The sequence below is a fragment of the Acanthochromis polyacanthus genome, chromosome 15, assembly GCF_021347895.1.
Source record: "Acanthochromis polyacanthus isolate Apoly-LR-REF ecotype Palm Island chromosome 15, KAUST_Apoly_ChrSc, whole genome shotgun sequence".
Lineage (NCBI taxonomy): Eukaryota > Metazoa > Chordata > Actinopteri > Pomacentridae > Acanthochromis > Acanthochromis polyacanthus.
In genome coordinates this window covers 16,725,215-16,744,661 of record NC_067127.1, presented here as the reverse complement: position 1 = coordinate 16,744,661, position 19,447 = coordinate 16,725,215, and the positions used below count along the sequence as shown (strand labels likewise).

General features: G+C 40.9%; 1 protein-coding gene across 3 annotated transcripts in view; it reads left to right on the top strand.

Moving 5' to 3' along the window:
- arid4b (AT-rich interaction domain 4B) overlaps positions 1-19,447 on the top strand; it is a 47,856-nt gene continuing 28,409 nt past the window's right edge. For 2 of the 3 annotated variants that reach the window (XM_022191278.2, XM_022191276.2), the window contains exons 1-3: positions 2-175; positions 2,310-2,358; positions 14,319-14,429. In XM_022191278.2, coding sequence (XP_022046970.2) covers positions 2,353-2,358; positions 14,319-14,429 — 117 coding nt within the window. In that variant the 5' untranslated portion in view covers positions 2-175; positions 2,310-2,352. Of the gene's footprint in view, positions 176-2,309; positions 2,359-14,318; positions 14,430-19,447 lie in introns of all 3 variants that reach the window. The other variant, XM_022191277.2, reaches the window with a different exon arrangement.

Sequence of the window (19,447 nt, the reverse complement as noted above, 5' to 3'; positions counted from 1 at the left end):
CAACAAGGCAAACAGCAGCTCTCTGCGAAAACCACTTTTACCCATCCGCATCCAACATCAACCGGGGGCCGACGGACGACGTTAAAACCTGTCAGCTTTTTCACATAAATGTTCCTATGGATTACTAATACACTTTCGTCGAAAAGCATAAGTGTTTCTCAACTTGACAGCATAGGTAAGGGTGCTTTTGTTCGGCAAAGCCATCGCTATTTTGAACATTTTTACTAGCTTGCTTCCCTGCTGCTACCAAGCCAACCTTGACGTTAGCTAACTTGTTAACTAATGCCGTGTTGTGTTTAGGGGGCTTCGGGGGAATGAATGAATTGGGCGACTGGACAGCAAAAAGCTGACTGCCGAAAATACAGAAAAAACTTGGTCAGCTCGATAACAAAGTTATGCTGTAGCCAGCCAAATCAAGCTGATGAGCACAGTGAGAGGTTATGCTACTCCGAGGGTGAATAGTTTCAAGTGTGCTGGACAAGCACCGGAGTGTTGTGTTGTTGAGCGGAGGAATCCTCGGGGAGGTTGTCGTCGAGCAGCGCCTGTCATGGTGTTCCCTAATAGCCGTCAAAAGTGATATTACACGAAACAATTTCCCACTTGTGTACGCTCGACATCGCTGCAGGATGTGATTTGTCGACCACCGAGCTAAAACGGTATTGTTTAACAGGTAAACTGCATCGTCAGGTTTTTCTTTTGTGCCACCAGTATCGTTAGCTTCTCAACGATTGACTTGTCCAGTGTAGGCTGAACCAGATGGGCTGCCTCGTATCAAGAAACTCATCAGTTGTGGCTGTAAAAGCAGACTAATTTCGCTCTGCTAGAGAGGACTGGTGTTGTTCTCAATGCTGCGTGTGCGTGACCAATATTTTTGCACATTTCCGTTACTGGCAAACATCGAAAACTGGGGAGGAATCATCAGTGAGGTTTAAATGGTGCTCGACGCTTTAGTTCCACAGTGCCAGGTTTTAGGACGGGGGGATAAGGCGATCGAGACTCGGGCTTATTGTTGGTGGTGGTCAGTCACTCCACTCGCAGCGGCTGGTCTGGCAAATTGTCTGGGGCGGATGACATTGTATCCTCCGCGATCATTCAACGCGACCACAAACGAGGGCTGCGACCTTGGCTTCTCTTCTAACAATAAAAATGTTGTGCGGGATTTAACGCGATGTCACTGCCGTTGCAAAGTCTTCCTCGAGATTGACCTTGTTGCGAACCGTTCCGTCGACTTGTTTCTTTGTCAGAGGCAGCAACCCTCACTCATCGCCGCTGAGTGAACAGTCAGCGAAATGCCAGACCAGTCGATAAAGAGAACATTTTGTGAGGAGAGAAAGTCACTTTTCATCGAGGCTGCACAGCACGATCCCCACTTTGTTCCGACTTAACGTTGTTATTACGACACGGCCGCGAATATGACATTTGTGTGAAGGTCTGGCTCGGCGGCTGTGTTATTATCGCTCTATTTTTGCTGTCGAGTGGACTCTCTGCAGAGCGCAGCGCACCGACACAAGGGGGAGAAACGAAAATGAACGCTCTCGGAGCAGTTTTCCTGCTCTGAAAATTTACAAAAGCGCGAAAGAGATCCGTCTCCGGGGAAAGAAATGGCTCTGACACGGGCAGGTGAATTGCGATCACCGTTCCCGCAATTTCCAGTGTTTGTGCGCTCAAGTGTTTTCTCCTTTTTACCCGACTGCCAGCTACAGAAATGGCGTCATCCTCTGCTGTAGTGTTGGTAGAGTCAGTGCGGTGCAGACGGCACCACGCTGCTGTACTCGGAGAACCGAGCACCGAGCGGCTTTTCCTTACTGTCTATCACTTCATCTTAAACATTATCCCCGCATTTGTGCTCAGCCGACACGGGACTCTCGCTGCTTTGGCCAACGACTAGTCACTGTGCGTTGCCACAAGCCAAGTCAGCCCTGGTGACTGACTGACAACAGTACACTGGGCATTACATAAACGGCTTTAAGGGGCTCTGCGAATGAGTGATCAGCCTGGCCATGGTTTACTTTGCAACATTTTTTTAGGGGAATGTGGCTCGAAAGCTCTAGGACACACGCGCAGATACACACACCCTTCTCTTTCTCCTAAATCGGTTAAAGTCCTAACTCGCTGCAAAACGATGTGCAGCCCCGATGTGTTTTTCCAAAGCCGTGTAAAGTGTGCGTCTACCGCCCAGCTTCCTTCATGGCATCCAGCAGTGTAGCAGAAAAAGTGATGTCATCATAACATAATCGTGTCTTGTTGTGGCAGACTGAAGTTGGCACTCAGTGTGATGCCCTAACAGCTTCTTCCACCTCTGTTTTCAGCCTCGGATTCGTTGCACTGGTCACCTAGAGGACTCATAGAGAGATGAAGGTATGTTCATTCATTTTTTTTTTGGTGTCTCTTTGCAAACTCTCATGCAGCTCACTTTCATTCAGCTCTTATGTAAACAGCAGGATTAAACGCAAACTGTTAAATGTGTTTCATATGCATGGCTTCGTCCCCATTTTGTTCTCATGAATAACGCCAGTGTGAACTTTTATTAAATGTAAATGCTGGTCTTGTTTAAACACGGCCAGGCAAGTGTCTTGGATACAGGCCAAAGTAATACATGTGTTTGATATGCATGATATTGAGTTTCCAGTGGCTTCAGCTGTATTTGCAAACACAAATTGGGAACTGTAATATTGACGTTCTGCTTTGTTATGTGTTGTTATTGAATTATAAGCTGAGATGAGGCCTGAATGTGCAGTGATAATCTGAATCCATACTAAAAGGTGTGGCATATATGGTGTATTTATGAATAGTGGAATAAATGAGCCGCGGAGTTTATGACATATTCAAAACTCTGGCATTGTTTTCTCCAGCCGTATTCAATTTGATAAAGCTGCAGCTGTCATTGTTTGGGGAACATGCTGCGAAGTGAGCTATTTAATCTTTTCTTATAGTTTCAATGGATCACAGTTGTGACTGTTGTTGTGGCTGCAGGCTTTTGTGTCTTAACGTGTCAATTGTTGCAGTGCGAGCTGTGTGTAGCATCACAACCTGCAGAGCGGTTTCACTTTTCACTTAATTAGTGTAACATACAGGAGCTTTGACAAGAGCTGGTTTAGTTACATTTTTATGCTAATGCATTGCATAACAGCATCAGAGAAGAACATGCGATCACTTGGACAAGCTTTATGATCGGAGAGTTAGTGGTGGACACATTAAAAGCTGCCGTGGTAGTGATTTGTAATCTGTCACTTTGGCCCTAATGGTGTTATGCTTATTGTGGTTAATCAAACTATACCACCACCCACTAATAGACTTATCAACAGGCTGCTAAAGTATCCAATTAAACAGCAACCCTAAGCATTGTGGGATGTGAACATAGTTGCCATATCTGCCATGTGAAATTGGGAAATAATTTTTTATCTAATACAAAGCTTTACTTCTTGTCTGCTTCCAAAACGCTGCATTCACACTTGTCCCACTAGCAGTGCTGAATTGATCTGCAGGATAGTTTGTGGTTATATAATAATTTGTTTGTGTCACAGGAAGGCGGTGGAATTCTGTTTGCTACGACCAGAAATACACTTCAATGAACTGAGTCATGGATGCTATAGGAAAACGTGGGTTTAGCAGAACCACCCATTTCACACTTTGGGCCTGCTTTGCTGCTTGATTTCCAACACAGACATTTGAAAAAAGGCTAAATATGTGCGAATTGAATAAATACGTTGCCGTTAGTGCCGGTGACAATTTCACAGTTAAAGTTGTCTCAGTTGGAACGCAGGAGGCGTACATTAGGTGGTTGTTATGCTTACACTCGCCTATCCGCATTGCTGCTGAAAGGAGCGATGATTTCACCTCTTCTTTCACGTTTTTTTCAGTTTTAATGTTGTTGCATTTGTTGTCGTCATAGTGATCCGAGTTGTCTGGGTCTATTGATGCCGGAGGAGCACTCGGTTATTTTACCGCTGTGTGTAGGAGCATCTGTTCAATGCCTAAACTGTAAACTGCTCTGTAACTAGGACAACTTTTCATTATGTTCATTTAGCATTTCATATCACTTAGGCATATGGTGCGCAGCCCTTCTTCAGAAGCCGCACGCACTGTTTAAACACCGTATGCTGGATAAAATGCTCTAAGAATTAGACTTTCTACACAAAGACAAATATATTTCATATTTAGATGAGTAAACATGAGCACATATAGCAATGTTTTGTGGTGGAGTTTGTGTTGCTGTAAATTACCACACTAAGACTTTCAATTTTATTGTATTTTTTTTCTCTAAATATTGGTTATGAGTGAGTACAAATAATTGCTATTGTTCAACCCCTAAAAGAAAGTTCTTACTTTAGGAAAACTACTCAACAATTTTATCTATGTCTTTGTAATATCAATACATCCAATTCAAACCCCATATTGATAGTTTTAAAATTTTAAGTTCAACCACCAGACCAGGAAATGTCATAACATATGTATATGCATGCAAGGCAGGGGTACTTTTACTAAACGTTCAAAGCAGCAAAAACTTTGACTTTGCCTGTTAAAGATTATATGACTGTATCATAACACAGAGTGGCAGTTCAACAGGTGTAAACATGATTCTTTTTTTAATAACAAGAAGTAGTTCACAAGATTTTCTGACAAGGGAGCTTTTTGTTGTATTAAAAAATACCTTTGACATGGTCTTAAAATCAGATGTTTGTAACAAAAATGACGAGTAGCAAAGTGAAGGCTTCAGGCTTGAAAGAGGAAGGCAGGGGAGGTGTAATAAAAGATGTTATTGAGGTACACTATGGGAAATGTAGGATTTGGTATATGTACCTCTGTTCTTTTTGAATTCCTTTCGTTATGGTGAACATTTTAAAATAGTCATTTCCTGCAGTAGTCCTGTAACTGCAATTGGCAGTCCATAGCTGCTGTGTTGTGTCAAAACAAGAAAATTGATTTGCTTTGAGCGCAAAGCATGTTTTAGATGAGTTATTCCTGCATTTAGACAAGCTTCAGCTGCCATAGTGATGGTGAACAGCATGGGGTGCTGAGGTAATTTGATCCAAATTTATGCATTTTGGAAGAGGGCCTCAGCAGGTCACGTACAGAAGGACGCTTAATATGTCCCTGCCTGGTAACAAAGTACTTTGTTAGACGTTTTGTAGCACTTCAGCAGAGTAGTGTTTAGTGTGATTTACTAGTGTGTAACTAAGCTTTACTGTATGTACTTTTAGCTGAGGAGGCAAGTTCTTCAGTCTGGTAATCTGCTGGTCGATTTATACAGATTGATTGGGTGTTGAATGTCAAAGATAGGTGCAAATAAGAGAAAGATATAAGTGTATTGCATCTAATAGATCATAGGTGGGCTCTCAGCGTGGGTGTCTGATCGATAAAGACGTGTCAAAATGTTGTTAGTCATTATAAATTGGCATGTAAAATTTGATTTGAATTTTTCTCTTAAAATAAGGAGTTGTTGGTGACCAGGTTGGAACAGTGCTGAGTGCCCCAATTTTTAGAAAGTAGTTGTGTAAAGAAAGTGATTTTTTTTTTTTTTTTTTTTTTTTTTTTTTTAAGTTTAAAGCTGCCATGGCATTGCCAAGGCAACTCCTGCTGAAGTACCAGTCACTGGAATTGTGGTGACTCTGGTTTGGACAAAGAGGTGATTCACAGCAGGATTATTGTACGTGTGAGCTAGGCTGGGAGGGAGCTTAATTCTTTCCTGCATGCCTCTTGCATGTTCCTTTGTTCAGCCTACAAGCCTATTCATTATAGTTCAATATAATGGGTCAGAAACTGCTGTTTATTATATTTACGTAACGCTGCCCGGTCCCTGAATATATTTAAAAATGAGCAGTTTTGTGTGGTCGTACAGACGTCAACACATTGTAATTCTCAGAATGAAAATAATGGACTTGCGTGGCAATATTGATTGGACTGAGACATTTAAGTGTTATGTCATCCTGTTTCCAGCACCCTGAGAGGTTCACAGTCTGGGCAGCAGCAACAGTAATGACTGAAAAACTTTTGCTTAAAATTTAAAGAAGCTGAGGGCGTGAGGTGCATTACTGGTGTGAAAATGACACAAACTGAGACTCCAACACTTTTCTATTATTTCAGTTGTATTTTGGGAATGACAGAATGCATGGAACAACAGTATGTAATGAGGACACCAAAACAGGTAGCTATATTCTGTTAAAGTTACAGAACAACAGATGTAATCGGATTACCTATACATTTAGTTAAAGCTTCTAATTTTTAAAAAAAAACATTTTGAAACAAAGAACGATATGCCGCCTTGCTGCATCAATGTTGCCGGTTCTCTCACCTCTGGTGTGAGACATTTGTTTTCAGTCTCTGTCTCTCACTTTCATGCTGCTCAGACAAATCTCATGCCAAATAAGAGGAACCCAAAGTTCCTCCTTAAGTAACAAAATATAGGTTAAACAGGCTCTCTTTGCTAATAGGACAAAGTCTGAACATCAGGCATGCTCTACTATTCAGCACCGACACTGGTACATAAATGTTACAGAGCGCACACTGTTCAGTTTGTATGTCCTTAGTTGACTGGAGTGCACACACATTGTAAGTTTTGCTTCATTTATTTTGCTCTACAATTTCACACTCATTAATTACTTAATAGTATAAATTATCTCTGGCATGTAGACAGAATCAATCAGGATCTAACAGTAAATAGCACTGTAAACACTTCAGACAGGTGAACTGTCACACACAGTCACAGTTAATAAGCTACAGCCTAATCATTTGTTGCATAGCAGTGGTCCTCAGGGTGACTCCTGAGCTCCATCATAGCTGTCAAAATGATTTTATTTTACTGTCAGTAAAAATCTGGTTTGTTTGCTAAAATCAGAAATATTTTTCTGGCCTGTCAAGTATTTTATTACAATTTTTTTTTTTTAGTTTTCACAATCGCACAGCATACTGTTTGCTGGAAGGACATTATTTTGTGTGTGGATGCTTCCACTAACTATATATAGGGCATGATCTCTCTCATCAATAAATGAACTAACAAAGTTGATAATAGGTAGCTTGGTAACAATATAAATGTATTTTAAGGTAGCATCACATGCTGTAGTTAGATAACATGTCAGTGAGCATGCATCTTCAGTGTTTAGGAAATATTCAATAAAGTAATAAAAAAAGATGTTGACAGCTACACAGTCAGTAGATTTAGCTGATTGTTGTTCGTTTATTATGGGTCTTTATAGGTGAAATTTTCCCTCTCAAATCCACAGCAACATCTCTCCTGCTGGTCTGTTCAAGGGTCAGTTCACCCAAATTACTGTTACATTAAATTAATAACAAAAATCAATTAAAAAAACGTTTTACTTTATTGCCATTACTGTACATTTTTTGAACAGGCAATTTAGTAATTGTGTAAAAACGTTTAAAATGAACTCACTAATGACTCGGTTAACTGGTGAAAGAGATATTCAGATGCTTTATGTTGGCGAAAGTAGCAGTACTACAAAGTAAAATGATAAAAAGAAAATGTAAATGTTTAGTTTAAAGTATTAAGACAGCGTATATATATTCAGAAAAACTGACTCGGTGTATCCAAAGTAAAAGTCTGTATCATGCAGAGTGAGCTAGTTTCTATACTGTGTTAGTAGTTTAATCAAAAATTATTAATCAAGTTCTTTTTTTTATTATTTGGACTTTTTTTTAATGTATTTAATTCTGAAAGAGCCTGCACACACATCTTAGTTAGGCATTTTCACCTCGGTTGCCTCATTAAAACTCTTCTTGGGATGGTGTGAGCACATCCAAATTGTGCTTAATTGACCCTTCCAGTTGTTTTGTTGTTGCGGCCAGGATGAGAACACACTCCAATATTTTTCCATTTCATTTTTATTAGACTGCATCATGCCATTCAAAGCAAAACTCCACCAAATTTACACCTGAGTCCAGTCAATCCAAAACACCTGCGTAGTCCATAGTGTTTATCTTGCAATGTAACTCACAAGTATAGCTGTAAAATAAGTGTAGTGGAATAAAAAGCACAATATTTTCCTCTGAAATATAAAGTGAAAGTAGCTGACATTGCCATGACTTTCCCGATGGAGTTGTTGCGAAAATATGGGTCTGTCAGACTTGGAGTCAGTCCAACAAAAAGGGGGATTTAATGGGCCTGATGTAGATTTAGTGGAGATAACGTGTGAGCAGCCACAGGCTGTAAATAGTCCATGAAAGTGAAGAAAACCGAACCGATTCTTCCACAAATGCGTCGCAAATGCACGACTCATAATGACAGCATTGTCGCTGCTGGCTGACCATGCAAATTCTGAGGCTGGAGTTCAGCAAAGATGAACTTTGACTTGTGAATCTGTCTGAGCCAGTAGTGTTGTTGAATGGGATGGCCATATCAGCTTTAAGAGTAGTGAATGAGAGGCAGTGGGAATATTTTAAGAGGCTTGTGCGAGAGTGTGTTAATGCAGTAGCAGTATGCATCTGTGTATTGGTGGGACTGTGAAGCAGCCTGTGCTCTGTTAAAGGCGGCGTGTGTGATTCTGGAAAAAAGATTTTTGATATTAGGACAGTTAGCATTTGCCAGATCTACCATTCCTCTGGATCCCACCCCCTTCCCCCTCTTATCTCCCCTCCCTGTCCCCCCTGTCATGTGCACAGGACGCAATAAAGTCGTGTTGTGTGGCGCGATCCAAGCCACTTTGTTTCCCATTTACAGAGCCAGGATTGTGTACCAACACTGGATTTTTTTTCAGCATGCACAGTGTGGACCATGAGGAGATATTCACTGAATGTGACAAAATGCGTATTAAATTAGTATCACATACTCTGCCTTTAGGGAATCCCCAGAGGCTTGCTTGATTCCTTCCCTAATAGTATAAAGTGAACCCGAACGCATCACCCTACAACTGAGCCATCATTATGGCAGCTTTAACCGTTTGATTGCTGCCAGGGGGCGTCTTTTCACTGAACTGTAGACTGAAAATGCTGAAGTCGCTCAAGCTGTCCAAGAAATGCTCTATAAGCAGCCATTTATTTTCAACCATGGAGTGGGCTGTTAAATTTTTCATGACCTGCGAGTCTTTATTGAGCACAAACCGATCCCATTCTGCTGCTGCCAGTGTCACTCTAGTATGTTTTGATTTGGTAAAACTTGAATGATTTCAAAGCTCTGACTTTAATCTAGCATCGTTGCCTGTTTTGTTCCCTGGCTGGAAAGGCTTAACCACTGAGCAGGCTTTAGATCACCAGTAATCAGTGAGGTGCAACTGCTCAGCCTGGACTTACTTTTCTCTCAGATGTGGTGTATTAAAGCCAAGTCAAGCTGCAGTTTTTCGAGGAGTTCAGGTTTGTTTCTTGCCATCTTAGCCACAGGTGCGTTTTGTCTCCCCGTGCCAAGTCGCATTTGTATGTGTTTAATCAAGCACATGCGCCTGGAGAGTATTTTCCACATCAGTAGCGTCAGGTGAATAGCCAGAGAACTGGTTTTGATTGTATTGCTGCTGTTGCCATCGCGTTGACTTTTTGCATGTAGTGGCTGAAGTGGTGCTTGAGGCTTCTAATAAATACTGTTGTGCTCTTTTTTTTTTTTCTTTCTTTAGGTGATAGCAGCTCTTATTAGGTCCATGACGTTATCTTGAGTTGGCGAGAGGATGTTATGTGTCCCAAAGGCACAGGAATTCCGCCTCTCTGAGCTTAGTCATCTTGATTGGTTGGTCTTTCTGAGCGGGGGAGACATTGTCTGTCATTCAGCACTGGCAGAGGCAAAGAAAATAAAAAAAGTAGTCGGTGTTTTTCTCCAGACAGCTGTAGGCAGAATAGCAATCTAATCCAAGGACTGGAATTTTCTTTCATAGTTTTCGCTCAGTGCGGGGAGAGTTATCAGTGGAGGCAACAAACTGTCCTCTATTTGTGTTGGCATGTGTGCACGACAAATGTAATTCAGGCTTCGGTAGTGTGTTATTACCCCTGCCTTGTTCAGTTGTAGACGTTTGACGACCACAGCTGTCAGGATAACCCAAGCTGCCCTCTCTGACTCACTAGTATTTCTTTAAAAAGAAGAAAGTAGAACTGACTTAGAGCAGTGGGAACAAAAGGAGACGAGTATTAATATGAAAGAGGAGCCAGGGCAGTGTTTTGCACACAGTAGCGGTCCAGCTTTGTGTTGCAGCCATGACTGACAGGAGAGCTGGTCAGTCTGTGGAAATGGCTGCTGCGTCATGTAAACCCGGCGTCGGCTAGGACAGCTGGTGCTCTGGCCAGACTACACTAAAGACTAATGAGGTGTTTATCTGAGAGGTGGGAAGGCTGAAGAGCACCGGACTCGGCCCCCTGACTCCCATCTGTCAGAATCCCAGAGACACTGGAAATGAGGCACCCTAAGCTACGCCAAAAAAAAACAAAACACGTCCTTGGATGTGTTTGATTTTTGTATCAAGTTTAAGTTGTGATTTGATTCAGTAGACCTTGATACACCTACATCTCCAAAATGATCCGTCATTTTATTGCACTTTTGCACATCTCCACTATTTTTAACCACAGTGCACAGAGAGCCTCATCAGTAAGAGCTACGTGTACAAAATCTTTTCCCAGAGTGACATAAAAAAAAAAATGATGTGAGATGCTACTTCTAAATCAACAGAGCATCCCTGCAATTCTTTTTCCACAAAGATTGACTGGATTTCAGTTGGCAGCTAACCACTCTTATTTTTAGTGCACAGTACTGTATCTGCTTTGATATCAGAGCGGAGCATCCTTTTTGCTTGACAGCCAAATTGTGGCTCTCGTGCATGATAATTTGGCTGGCAGTCGGTTTTGGTAACACCTGTCTGATTAATGGAATGACAGTGTTTCCTTGTCAGATCACCAGTCTGCTTATCTAGATAATCTTTGTCGCCGTTAATGTCTTATAAGACTAAATATTAGCAGATGTACACATAAATCAAGGAAGGATATGCAACCTCGCAAGGGCAGCATTTTAGCCATTTTAGGATTATTAGCTTGGCAGTGATGACACAGATTAAGCGTGTTCTTATCATTATTTGAACCTCATCCTGATAGGAATCTTTTAATATTCACTGTCTGCCAAAGACTAAATCCTTATCGAGTAGATATTTACCCACATAATTCAGCTGTTGAGCTATTTCTAAAGCAAGCCCACAGTAACACTAATAAACATAAATAAAATGGCTCATGAATGTGAAAATACAGCTTCGGTTGCAGCTTAAAGTTTTTTTCCTGGTGTGTTTTGATAATGCATTCACTGGTATGCCCAGTCAGTGGTTTTGGCAGAATCTGAACAACCTCCATTCCCGAACTTGAGCCAATGACACAGACTCAAAAGCACTATTCTAGCAATGCTAATGCTCAAAGAGGTCGTGCACATTTGAACTGAACTAAATTATGTGACTCTGCTGTGGTGAAACACATCAGTGCTGGGGTCGATGTGGACATTTCTGCTGAATTTATGGGCATTTCATGGGTTGAAAATGGACAAACGTTAGCCTAGAGGTAGTTGTTGTTTGCCGTAGTGAAGTGGATTTGAAAAATGATAACATGCAAATAGCGAAAGGAGTCGAGAAACCCGTCTAACATGAGCGGGCAGTGGCAGGGTTACACCTGGTGAGTCAGTCTTTTGACATTTATTCCTGTCATGAAATTTCTATGTAAAATAATGACATTGCTCTCTAATCAGAGGTGGGTGGCCCATTTCCTACAGTGCCATGCTTGAGGGTAAATCTGTGAAACTATGCTCATTTTAAAACAATCAATGATTGAGACGCTATTTTTTGCTAACCACCTATTTAGTCATTTTCAGTTTGTTGCAGTGCTTCTGACTCATACTGTTGACGGCTGTAGAAGCACCACCAAACTCCCCTTAAACTCTGCTGCTACACTCTTCCTAACTAGCATTGCCACTCAGAGACTGCCCCCATCCTCCCATGTACTGGCATTACCTCTGCCCAGAGAGCTCCGGCTTCAGGCTGGACCCGACGGCTCGATTCGATACAGCTCAGACCACCATGGTCCTTCACCACGCTAATGTCCGCTTCAGGGGACGCTCGAGGGGAAAAGTCCTCCGCCTCAAAAGACCCCATTGTGGCAAAGGTGTAGCAAATTCTGTGTCATTCTCCATTTTTCTCTCGCCTGGGAATGTCAATGAGCAACTCCTGCTTCACACATCCACATCTGCGCCCCCTCTCTCAGCCCCTTGCCCAGTTTTAGCATTTTTCAAAATGATTATGTGGGTGGAGTTAGGCTCAACGCTTGAGGTGAAGTAAACACTTTAATCCTCTGAACTCCAACAAGTTTTGGGGTGCTTTTGCTCCTGTTACATTTTTACTCACTGCTTTTTTCAGTGCAGTACAAAGTCTGGCACATCTATATATTTATATATAACAGCACAGTTATGGCCACAAGCCAAGATAACTCAAACATCTCTTAAATACAGTATAAAAAAGTTAGAAAGCCATGGATTATAAAAAGAAAAAGTCAAACAAATGCTGAATTTCTCATTATCCATTTTACAAGAATTGGAAAAAAAAACCCAACTGGAGAAAAAATGGTAGCTGTACATAGTATTGCTGTTTTACTACTTGCGTTTTTTTTTTTGTTTTATTATTTATCTCCTGTCTACTCTGTGAAAACAAAGCCAGCAGTTCAGCCCAGTTCATCTGAAAACTCCCTAATATTTTTTTTGCGATGTGACTTTTGGTCATAACTGAGTGACTCATGGTTTCTTCGTTGCACCAATGAGTGCAGAGTGCTTCTTTTTTTCTTTCTTTTTTTATAGAATCATATTACGGTATATGGTTAAATAAGACATTTCATTTTCCTGATGAAAATGACACACGATTTGTTCAGTGACTTCCAGGAAATTTAAACACAATTTCTCTGTTTTTACACTTTCTGGCCATAACAAATGTTTTTCAAACCATTTAGGTTGACTTCTTCTGGTGCACTCCATCAGTGTTGGAACTCCCCTAGAAAAGTGCTGTTTAGTGTTTTTCTTGCCACTCTACGTTTACTTCACTTGCGATATATAGGGAGAAGGTTTAAGTGTTTACACAAAGGCAGTAGGTCTCTTTTGTCAGGTAGTGTACTAAGAAACAAAGGACATGACTTTGATTGAGATTCTTAAAGTTCATTAAAGTTGCCTAACATCTTAATTGAAGCACGTCAGAGATGGCAATGGGACAAAGACCTGCAAACGGTTTTCAGATGTGGATCCTTTCAGTCCTGAAAAAGGCTCAGTCATGACACAAGTATGTGCCACAGAGGCCTCCAGCAGCTGGTGTCAGTGATTAGTTCCTCTTCACTGCTCGGAGCACCGCTAACCGCTGGTGGAGTTTTAGCTGGAATGGCAACCTGTTCACTGTTTGCTCTCCTCGTGGGAACAATGAACAACTGTTATGAACGACTCCCACAGTTTATTTGTTTGGGCTGTATCTGTTGAAGTCCAGAAAATGAAAGAAACAAACACAGAGTTTTATATCTTATTGAGTTTTACAAGTGATCAGTCAGTAGTATGAATTATGAGGCACCACTTGTCTGGAGGAATGGTTTTTCAGAGCAATGAGTGACAAACAGAGCCGTCTTTCTGTTGTCAGTTTTTGCAGATGGATGTTAAATTACTTGTTCTTGTTGAGCATGTTCAGTTCACTGGGTGTTAATACACTTCATTCACTCAGAAAAGATGATGTGTCTCCTCGTTCAGTGCACATCCGAAACAGTGCATCTGCTGTTTTTGCACATTACAGGAGGAGCTGATGTTTTCCTTGAGCAACACTTGAGTTAAAACCTGCTGTCAGAAGAAGCAGGAAGTGTGGCCCACTTCGGGGCTTATTCTAGAAAGATGTCTAAATATACCGCTGTTAGGTTAGGCCTTTCTCAAGTCTTAGTGAAACACCCTCAGTAAATTTGTCTCCACACTACACGAACCACAAACATCATCTGCCCCCATCCGCACACAGAAAGTCTGTTTTCTCTGTGTACCCTACCCTCTGCAAATCCGCTCTTGAGGGGGGAAAAAAAGGTTTGATAAACATCCAGTGATGACACAAGATGGTGCTATGTGTTTCGGATAGCTTCTTCTTTGTAGTCATCAAAGCTGTAGTGAAGTGGCCTTTTTGTTTGCTCCCTCAGAGGCTTGTTTTCCAATACCCACAGCAGATGGTATGTGTTTTCCATGGATGAATCACTGAGCCGGGTGGGTTTTGCGTTGCTGGCCTCGACTATGCTAAGCTTGTACGTGTGTCCTCCCGCTTTAGCTGTGAGAATACACCTGTGTCAGGAAACTATATTTATATCAAAAGGCTTTGAACTCACTGGATTTTTGTCGGATTTTTTCTCCTCTGTTTCCTCAGACTCTGGAGGAGCCCCCCTACCTGACAGTAGGGACGGATGTGAGTGCCAAGTACCGAGGGGCTTTCTGCGAAGCCAAGATTAAGACTGCCAAGAGGCTAGTCAAGGCCAAGGTAAGTCATATTTCAAAGTGCTCATGAGCCAGAATTAAAAATTAATTGTCTGTCTGTGTTGTGTGTGTGAAGTGGATTGCAGCAGGGCTCGGGGCCCTTGTCTTGGTGTCAAGATCACTCAGCTCAGCTTTTATTGTACATCCAGAACAGTTTGTTTGGAGATGTCCTAATTCAAAAGATGTTGTCCAAAACATTCCCTTACATGTCGGGTTGTCGGGATGATTAGAAGGGCCTCGTTATAGATATTAGAGCCTGCCACTGGAATTAGATGTGCATTTAAAAGATTTTCTTGTGTCTAATGTTGCCAAAAATCCAGCTGTTCTGCCTCTATGCTGCCGCTCCACCACCTGCTTTACGTTGTTAGTACTGCTCATACAGTTGAAACACTAATCAGGGGCCCAGCTGTGAGAGAAGCAGGCTCTGGCCTAGCCCACCAGGTATCCATCACATCCTTAGGCGTCACTCTTACCCACGGCTTCCATGCTTCGTGGCGAGCACGGTGCGACTGCCGTTTCCCCATTGGTGTTGTGCCTCGCTGATGAAGGCGTTGCATGATCCACGTAGTACCCTATCTCATTTCCCAGTGGGGCTGAAGCATCTGGATAATACAATAGAGACAGATCACTTGTCTCTCGTTCTGCTAGAGTGTGTGGGAGGAACAAAGATTGGATGCCGGTTTTTTCACTGTGTCAGTGCACTGTAGTTCCCCCTGTAGAGACAAAAGAGCAGTGATGTTCTGCTATTCTTGAACACCAGCTGGAATCATCGAATGAAGTGTGTTTTTTGTCTTACGGACAGAGACAAACAGCATGACAAAGTAGATCATGTGATGTTCTTAGTTTAAATAATGTGGGCTAGAACGAACCTAATAGGACAGTCTTGGCTCATAAATTAATTACCATACTAATTGGCTGAGTGCCGGGTTTGTTTTTGGGTGGCTGTGATGTGAATGTGAGCTCTGCTTCACAAATGTTGAAACATGGCGATTATTCTGTGGTTGCGAGTCTGAATATTCCACTGTAATGAATTCCTCTTTAGCTCTTTGGTTCATTAATCTCTGTCTGCTTGTTTAACAAAGTCAATGGTTGCAGCATATGCCGCTGGTGTCTTTTCAGTGATTTTAAGACTGAATGAAGAGATCTGTGTGGCGTTCTTATTTATGATAATAATCTGCACTAGAGGACCTGTGCAAGTCAATTAGCACCATGTCACTGTCACTTACTGTAAAAAGTTCAGCACACATATTTGCAGTCTGGAATAAGCCTATGGCACAGTAACAACTACTGTGTCAAATTAGTTCTGCACGACAGTTTTTATGTGTGTGTTTGTTTGTTTTATTTCATTCATTTGTAAAATAAAAAAAAATGTTTCATGTAAATACAACAATTACAAAACATGAATGAAAGGGAGCAGAAAGAAGACAAGTCTATTATGTCTGCCCCTTTATCCCCAGAAATTAATTACAAAAGGTGAACTTAAAAACAACAACAAAAAGAACATGAAAATATATACATATATACATATATATATGCACGCATATACATACATGTACAGACACACACAGATATATACACGCACACATACCTATAATATAATAAAATAAAATAGCTGCTGGCCAACACAGACAGTGACAAACCATTTACTTCTTCTATTACAATTTAAATTAGTGCTTTTTACAACAACGAAAAAAAAGAATGACAATCAAATGTAACTAACATATTTCAATATATTTCTGTAACATACTGGATTTAATTAATCTTTTAAATGTGGTGCTTGACTTAGATTCTTTGATTTCTTTCTTCAAATTGTTCCATAAACTGATTCCTTTTATAGACACACAACGTTCCATCATTTTAGTCCTAAACCCTGTTTTTTTTAAAGATCTCTGTTCCTTTTAAGTTATACTTGCTTTTTCTTTTTCCAAATCTTTTCTGGATGTTAACTGGCAGTGTATTTGTGTGAGCTTTAAGCATAATTTGCAGAACACTATAATCTACCAATTCATGGAATTTCAGCAATTTTAATTGAAGAAATAATGGATTGGTAGGATCTCTATATCGTTTTCTGCCAATTATTCTTACGGCTCTTTTCTGTAATATGAAAATTGACTGAGTATAAGTTTTGCAGGCATTTCCCCATACTTCAATGCAATAGGTCAGATGTGGAACAATCATGGTGTTGTATAAAATGTACAATGTTTTGTTATCCAGTGAATATTTTACTTTGTGTAATATAGCTATTGTTTTCAATATTTTTGCCTTTGTATACTGTATATGTGATTTCCAACACAAATTTTCGTCCAAAATAACACCCAGAAATTTGGTTTCCCTTACCCTTTTGATTTCAATACCATCTATGGTAATTGAAGCATCAGTGTCTCTCCCTCTGTTACTAAATAACAGAGGGAGTTAGCACATGTGCTATCAAGACATGTGCTATGTCTTGATAGTACATTTTCATTTTTCGTTTAAATTTCACTGGCAAATGCAAAAATCAATTCAATTAAAGAAATCATACAGCAACTTTTTGCAAAAGTGTATCTCTGCGTTGTTAAATTTTAGGAATTACCTGATTAAATCAAAATGCAGATGAATAAGCTGTCCCAAAATACTACCAGTTCCCTTTTTTCCAAAGCACTGACAGAAACCTACTGTTTTTAGGACTAGATTCAATCACTCATGACTAACTCTGTCATTTGAGTGCCTTTAATCTAACTCTGAACTAAAATTGTGTATTAAAATCGAAGTTCCGTTCATTTGTGGTTCGCCTGCTGCCTCAACAAATGACTTCAGATTTATTGTTGTGGTAATGCTACAATACGCATCTCTGTTTTCTAAAAGCCAACGAAAATGTGCACCATTACCCACGATCGTTCTTGGGAGTAGATTCCAAACTATTCCCACAAGAACCTTTCAGATAGTGTAGTTTCATTATTGTCCCTTTAGCACGCCGCTTTACTTCGCCCCATTTTGTGAACACTTTCTAAGTGGACTGGTCCAAGTGACAGCAGTTTTTGCGAATGACCACAGAGGATGAAAACATGAAGCGTGTTGTAATAAAAACATGAATTTTAAATTGGATTTGTTTATTACAGACCAAACATTTGTCTGTGTTTTTCAGATTTAAACAAATTGTTGTAATTTTGAATGACAAATGCAGTGAACCGTTCGTAGCATTTTACTGTTAAAAGACGTACTGATGCAGACAAAGGTAATGGAAAGATGTGCACATAGGTGGATAAAAACTGATTTACAGATGCACAGATTGTGACTAAGCTGCATTTAGATGTTTCAGCTCAAGCAAAAATGTACACTCTGAGTTGTAGTAGTGTATTTTATCCTTTTTAAAAAAAAATTTGTTACAAGGACAAAGCACAAAAAATAATTATGCTAGTGCCAAGTGACTAATTTTCAACTGAGGTCCCTTGACCACATTACTCATTAAAATAATAATGAAGTAAACAACACGAACAGAACAGTTGAAGGCTTTGTTAATATGAACCAACAGGAACAGTAAATAATGAGGGGAAAAAAGGTGAAAAACTGGAGGCTTTTATCTGAGCTGTCACACATACACACATCAGCTACAACATTAAAACCAGCGGCCTAATATTGTGTAGATCTTCCGTTGGCCACCAAAACAGCTCTGACTTCTTGGGTTGTATACATCATGGGACCTCTGGGGAAGTCCTGTGGGAATTATTTGGTGCTGTGCTTTGCAACTGGGGCCTCCATTAATTGGCCTCTTCTTGGCACATCTTACTGGCACTCAATCAGATTGGGATGTAGGGCATTTGGAGGCCGGATGAACTTCTCGGGCTCTTTATTGTGTTCCTCAAGCCATTCTTGTGTTGCAGTCGGTTGCATTGTCCTGCTGTTGTGCTCGGTCTTCAACAATGTTTAGGTGGGTGGTGTACGTCAAAGTAGCATCCACATCCACACAGATGTTTAATGTTCACATCACCTGTCTGTGGTTTTAACGTTGGGGCAGGTCGGTGGTTGAGACCTCTGGCTGGTTAAGGCCAAAATCCATAGAATACACCTCTGCAGTCAAATCCGAGTGAATAAATCCAGATCACTTCATGTTGCAGTATTGACTAGACAGCACAGCCTCGCAGTTTCAAATTGGAAAACTGCTCTCTAACCATTTTGAATTTAGTGTGAGTGAGCTCACAGTGCTCACAGCTCAGTGTCCACATCACGTCAAATTTGCTGGACTGAGGCTGTGTTTTATCAGAAATATGATTTCGTATCTTATTCCAATATTTGTTATCAAGTCTAAGTGGCTGTACCGTTTGTGTGCAGAGCTACAGACGTCTGCAGGAGCCCAGCTCACAGTTACGAGGCTGTCAGGATAGCTGGGTGTTATTGACGCTCTCTAGCTGAGGCTTTGGACAGCAAGAGTCACCCTGCCTCTGTGTGTGGAGAGCAGATCCTCCCCATGAAGAAAGGGATTCCTTTATTCCATGGGGCAGGAATGTTATTATCTCCATAACTGATGACATGCTGCCTCAGGAAGCCTTTTATTCCTTTCCCCTCCTCCCTTATTTTGCGACCTGACAGCATCTTACAGTATATATTTCTTTCATTCATTGTCTTCATTCTTCCTTCACAGGGAGACTTTGATTGCCGTTTCTGCTGTTGTTATGTTTGAAACTGACTCCAGAGAGCATTGTCTGAATTTGTTACCTGCAGGCTTGCTTTCTGAGACAAGGTGCTTAACTTTTTTTTCTGCTCTTGTATGTCAATTGATTCTAAACTGAATCACAGTCAATAAAAGTGAAGCCTGTTTTCCAATATAATTATGTTGCTATTTTACTTGCACATGCTCTCAAAAATTACTTTAATTTCCCTCAGGAAACAGAGGAGGAAGCACGTGAGCATTTTGATAACAAAGCAGGGAGGGGCATCTGTAACGCTGAACAGATTCGGAGCCTCTGGCTGCTTTGAAACTTTTCACACAGGCTCCGTGAAAAATATGCGACGGTAAATGGCTCCAAGTGCGCGTGCCTGCCTTGC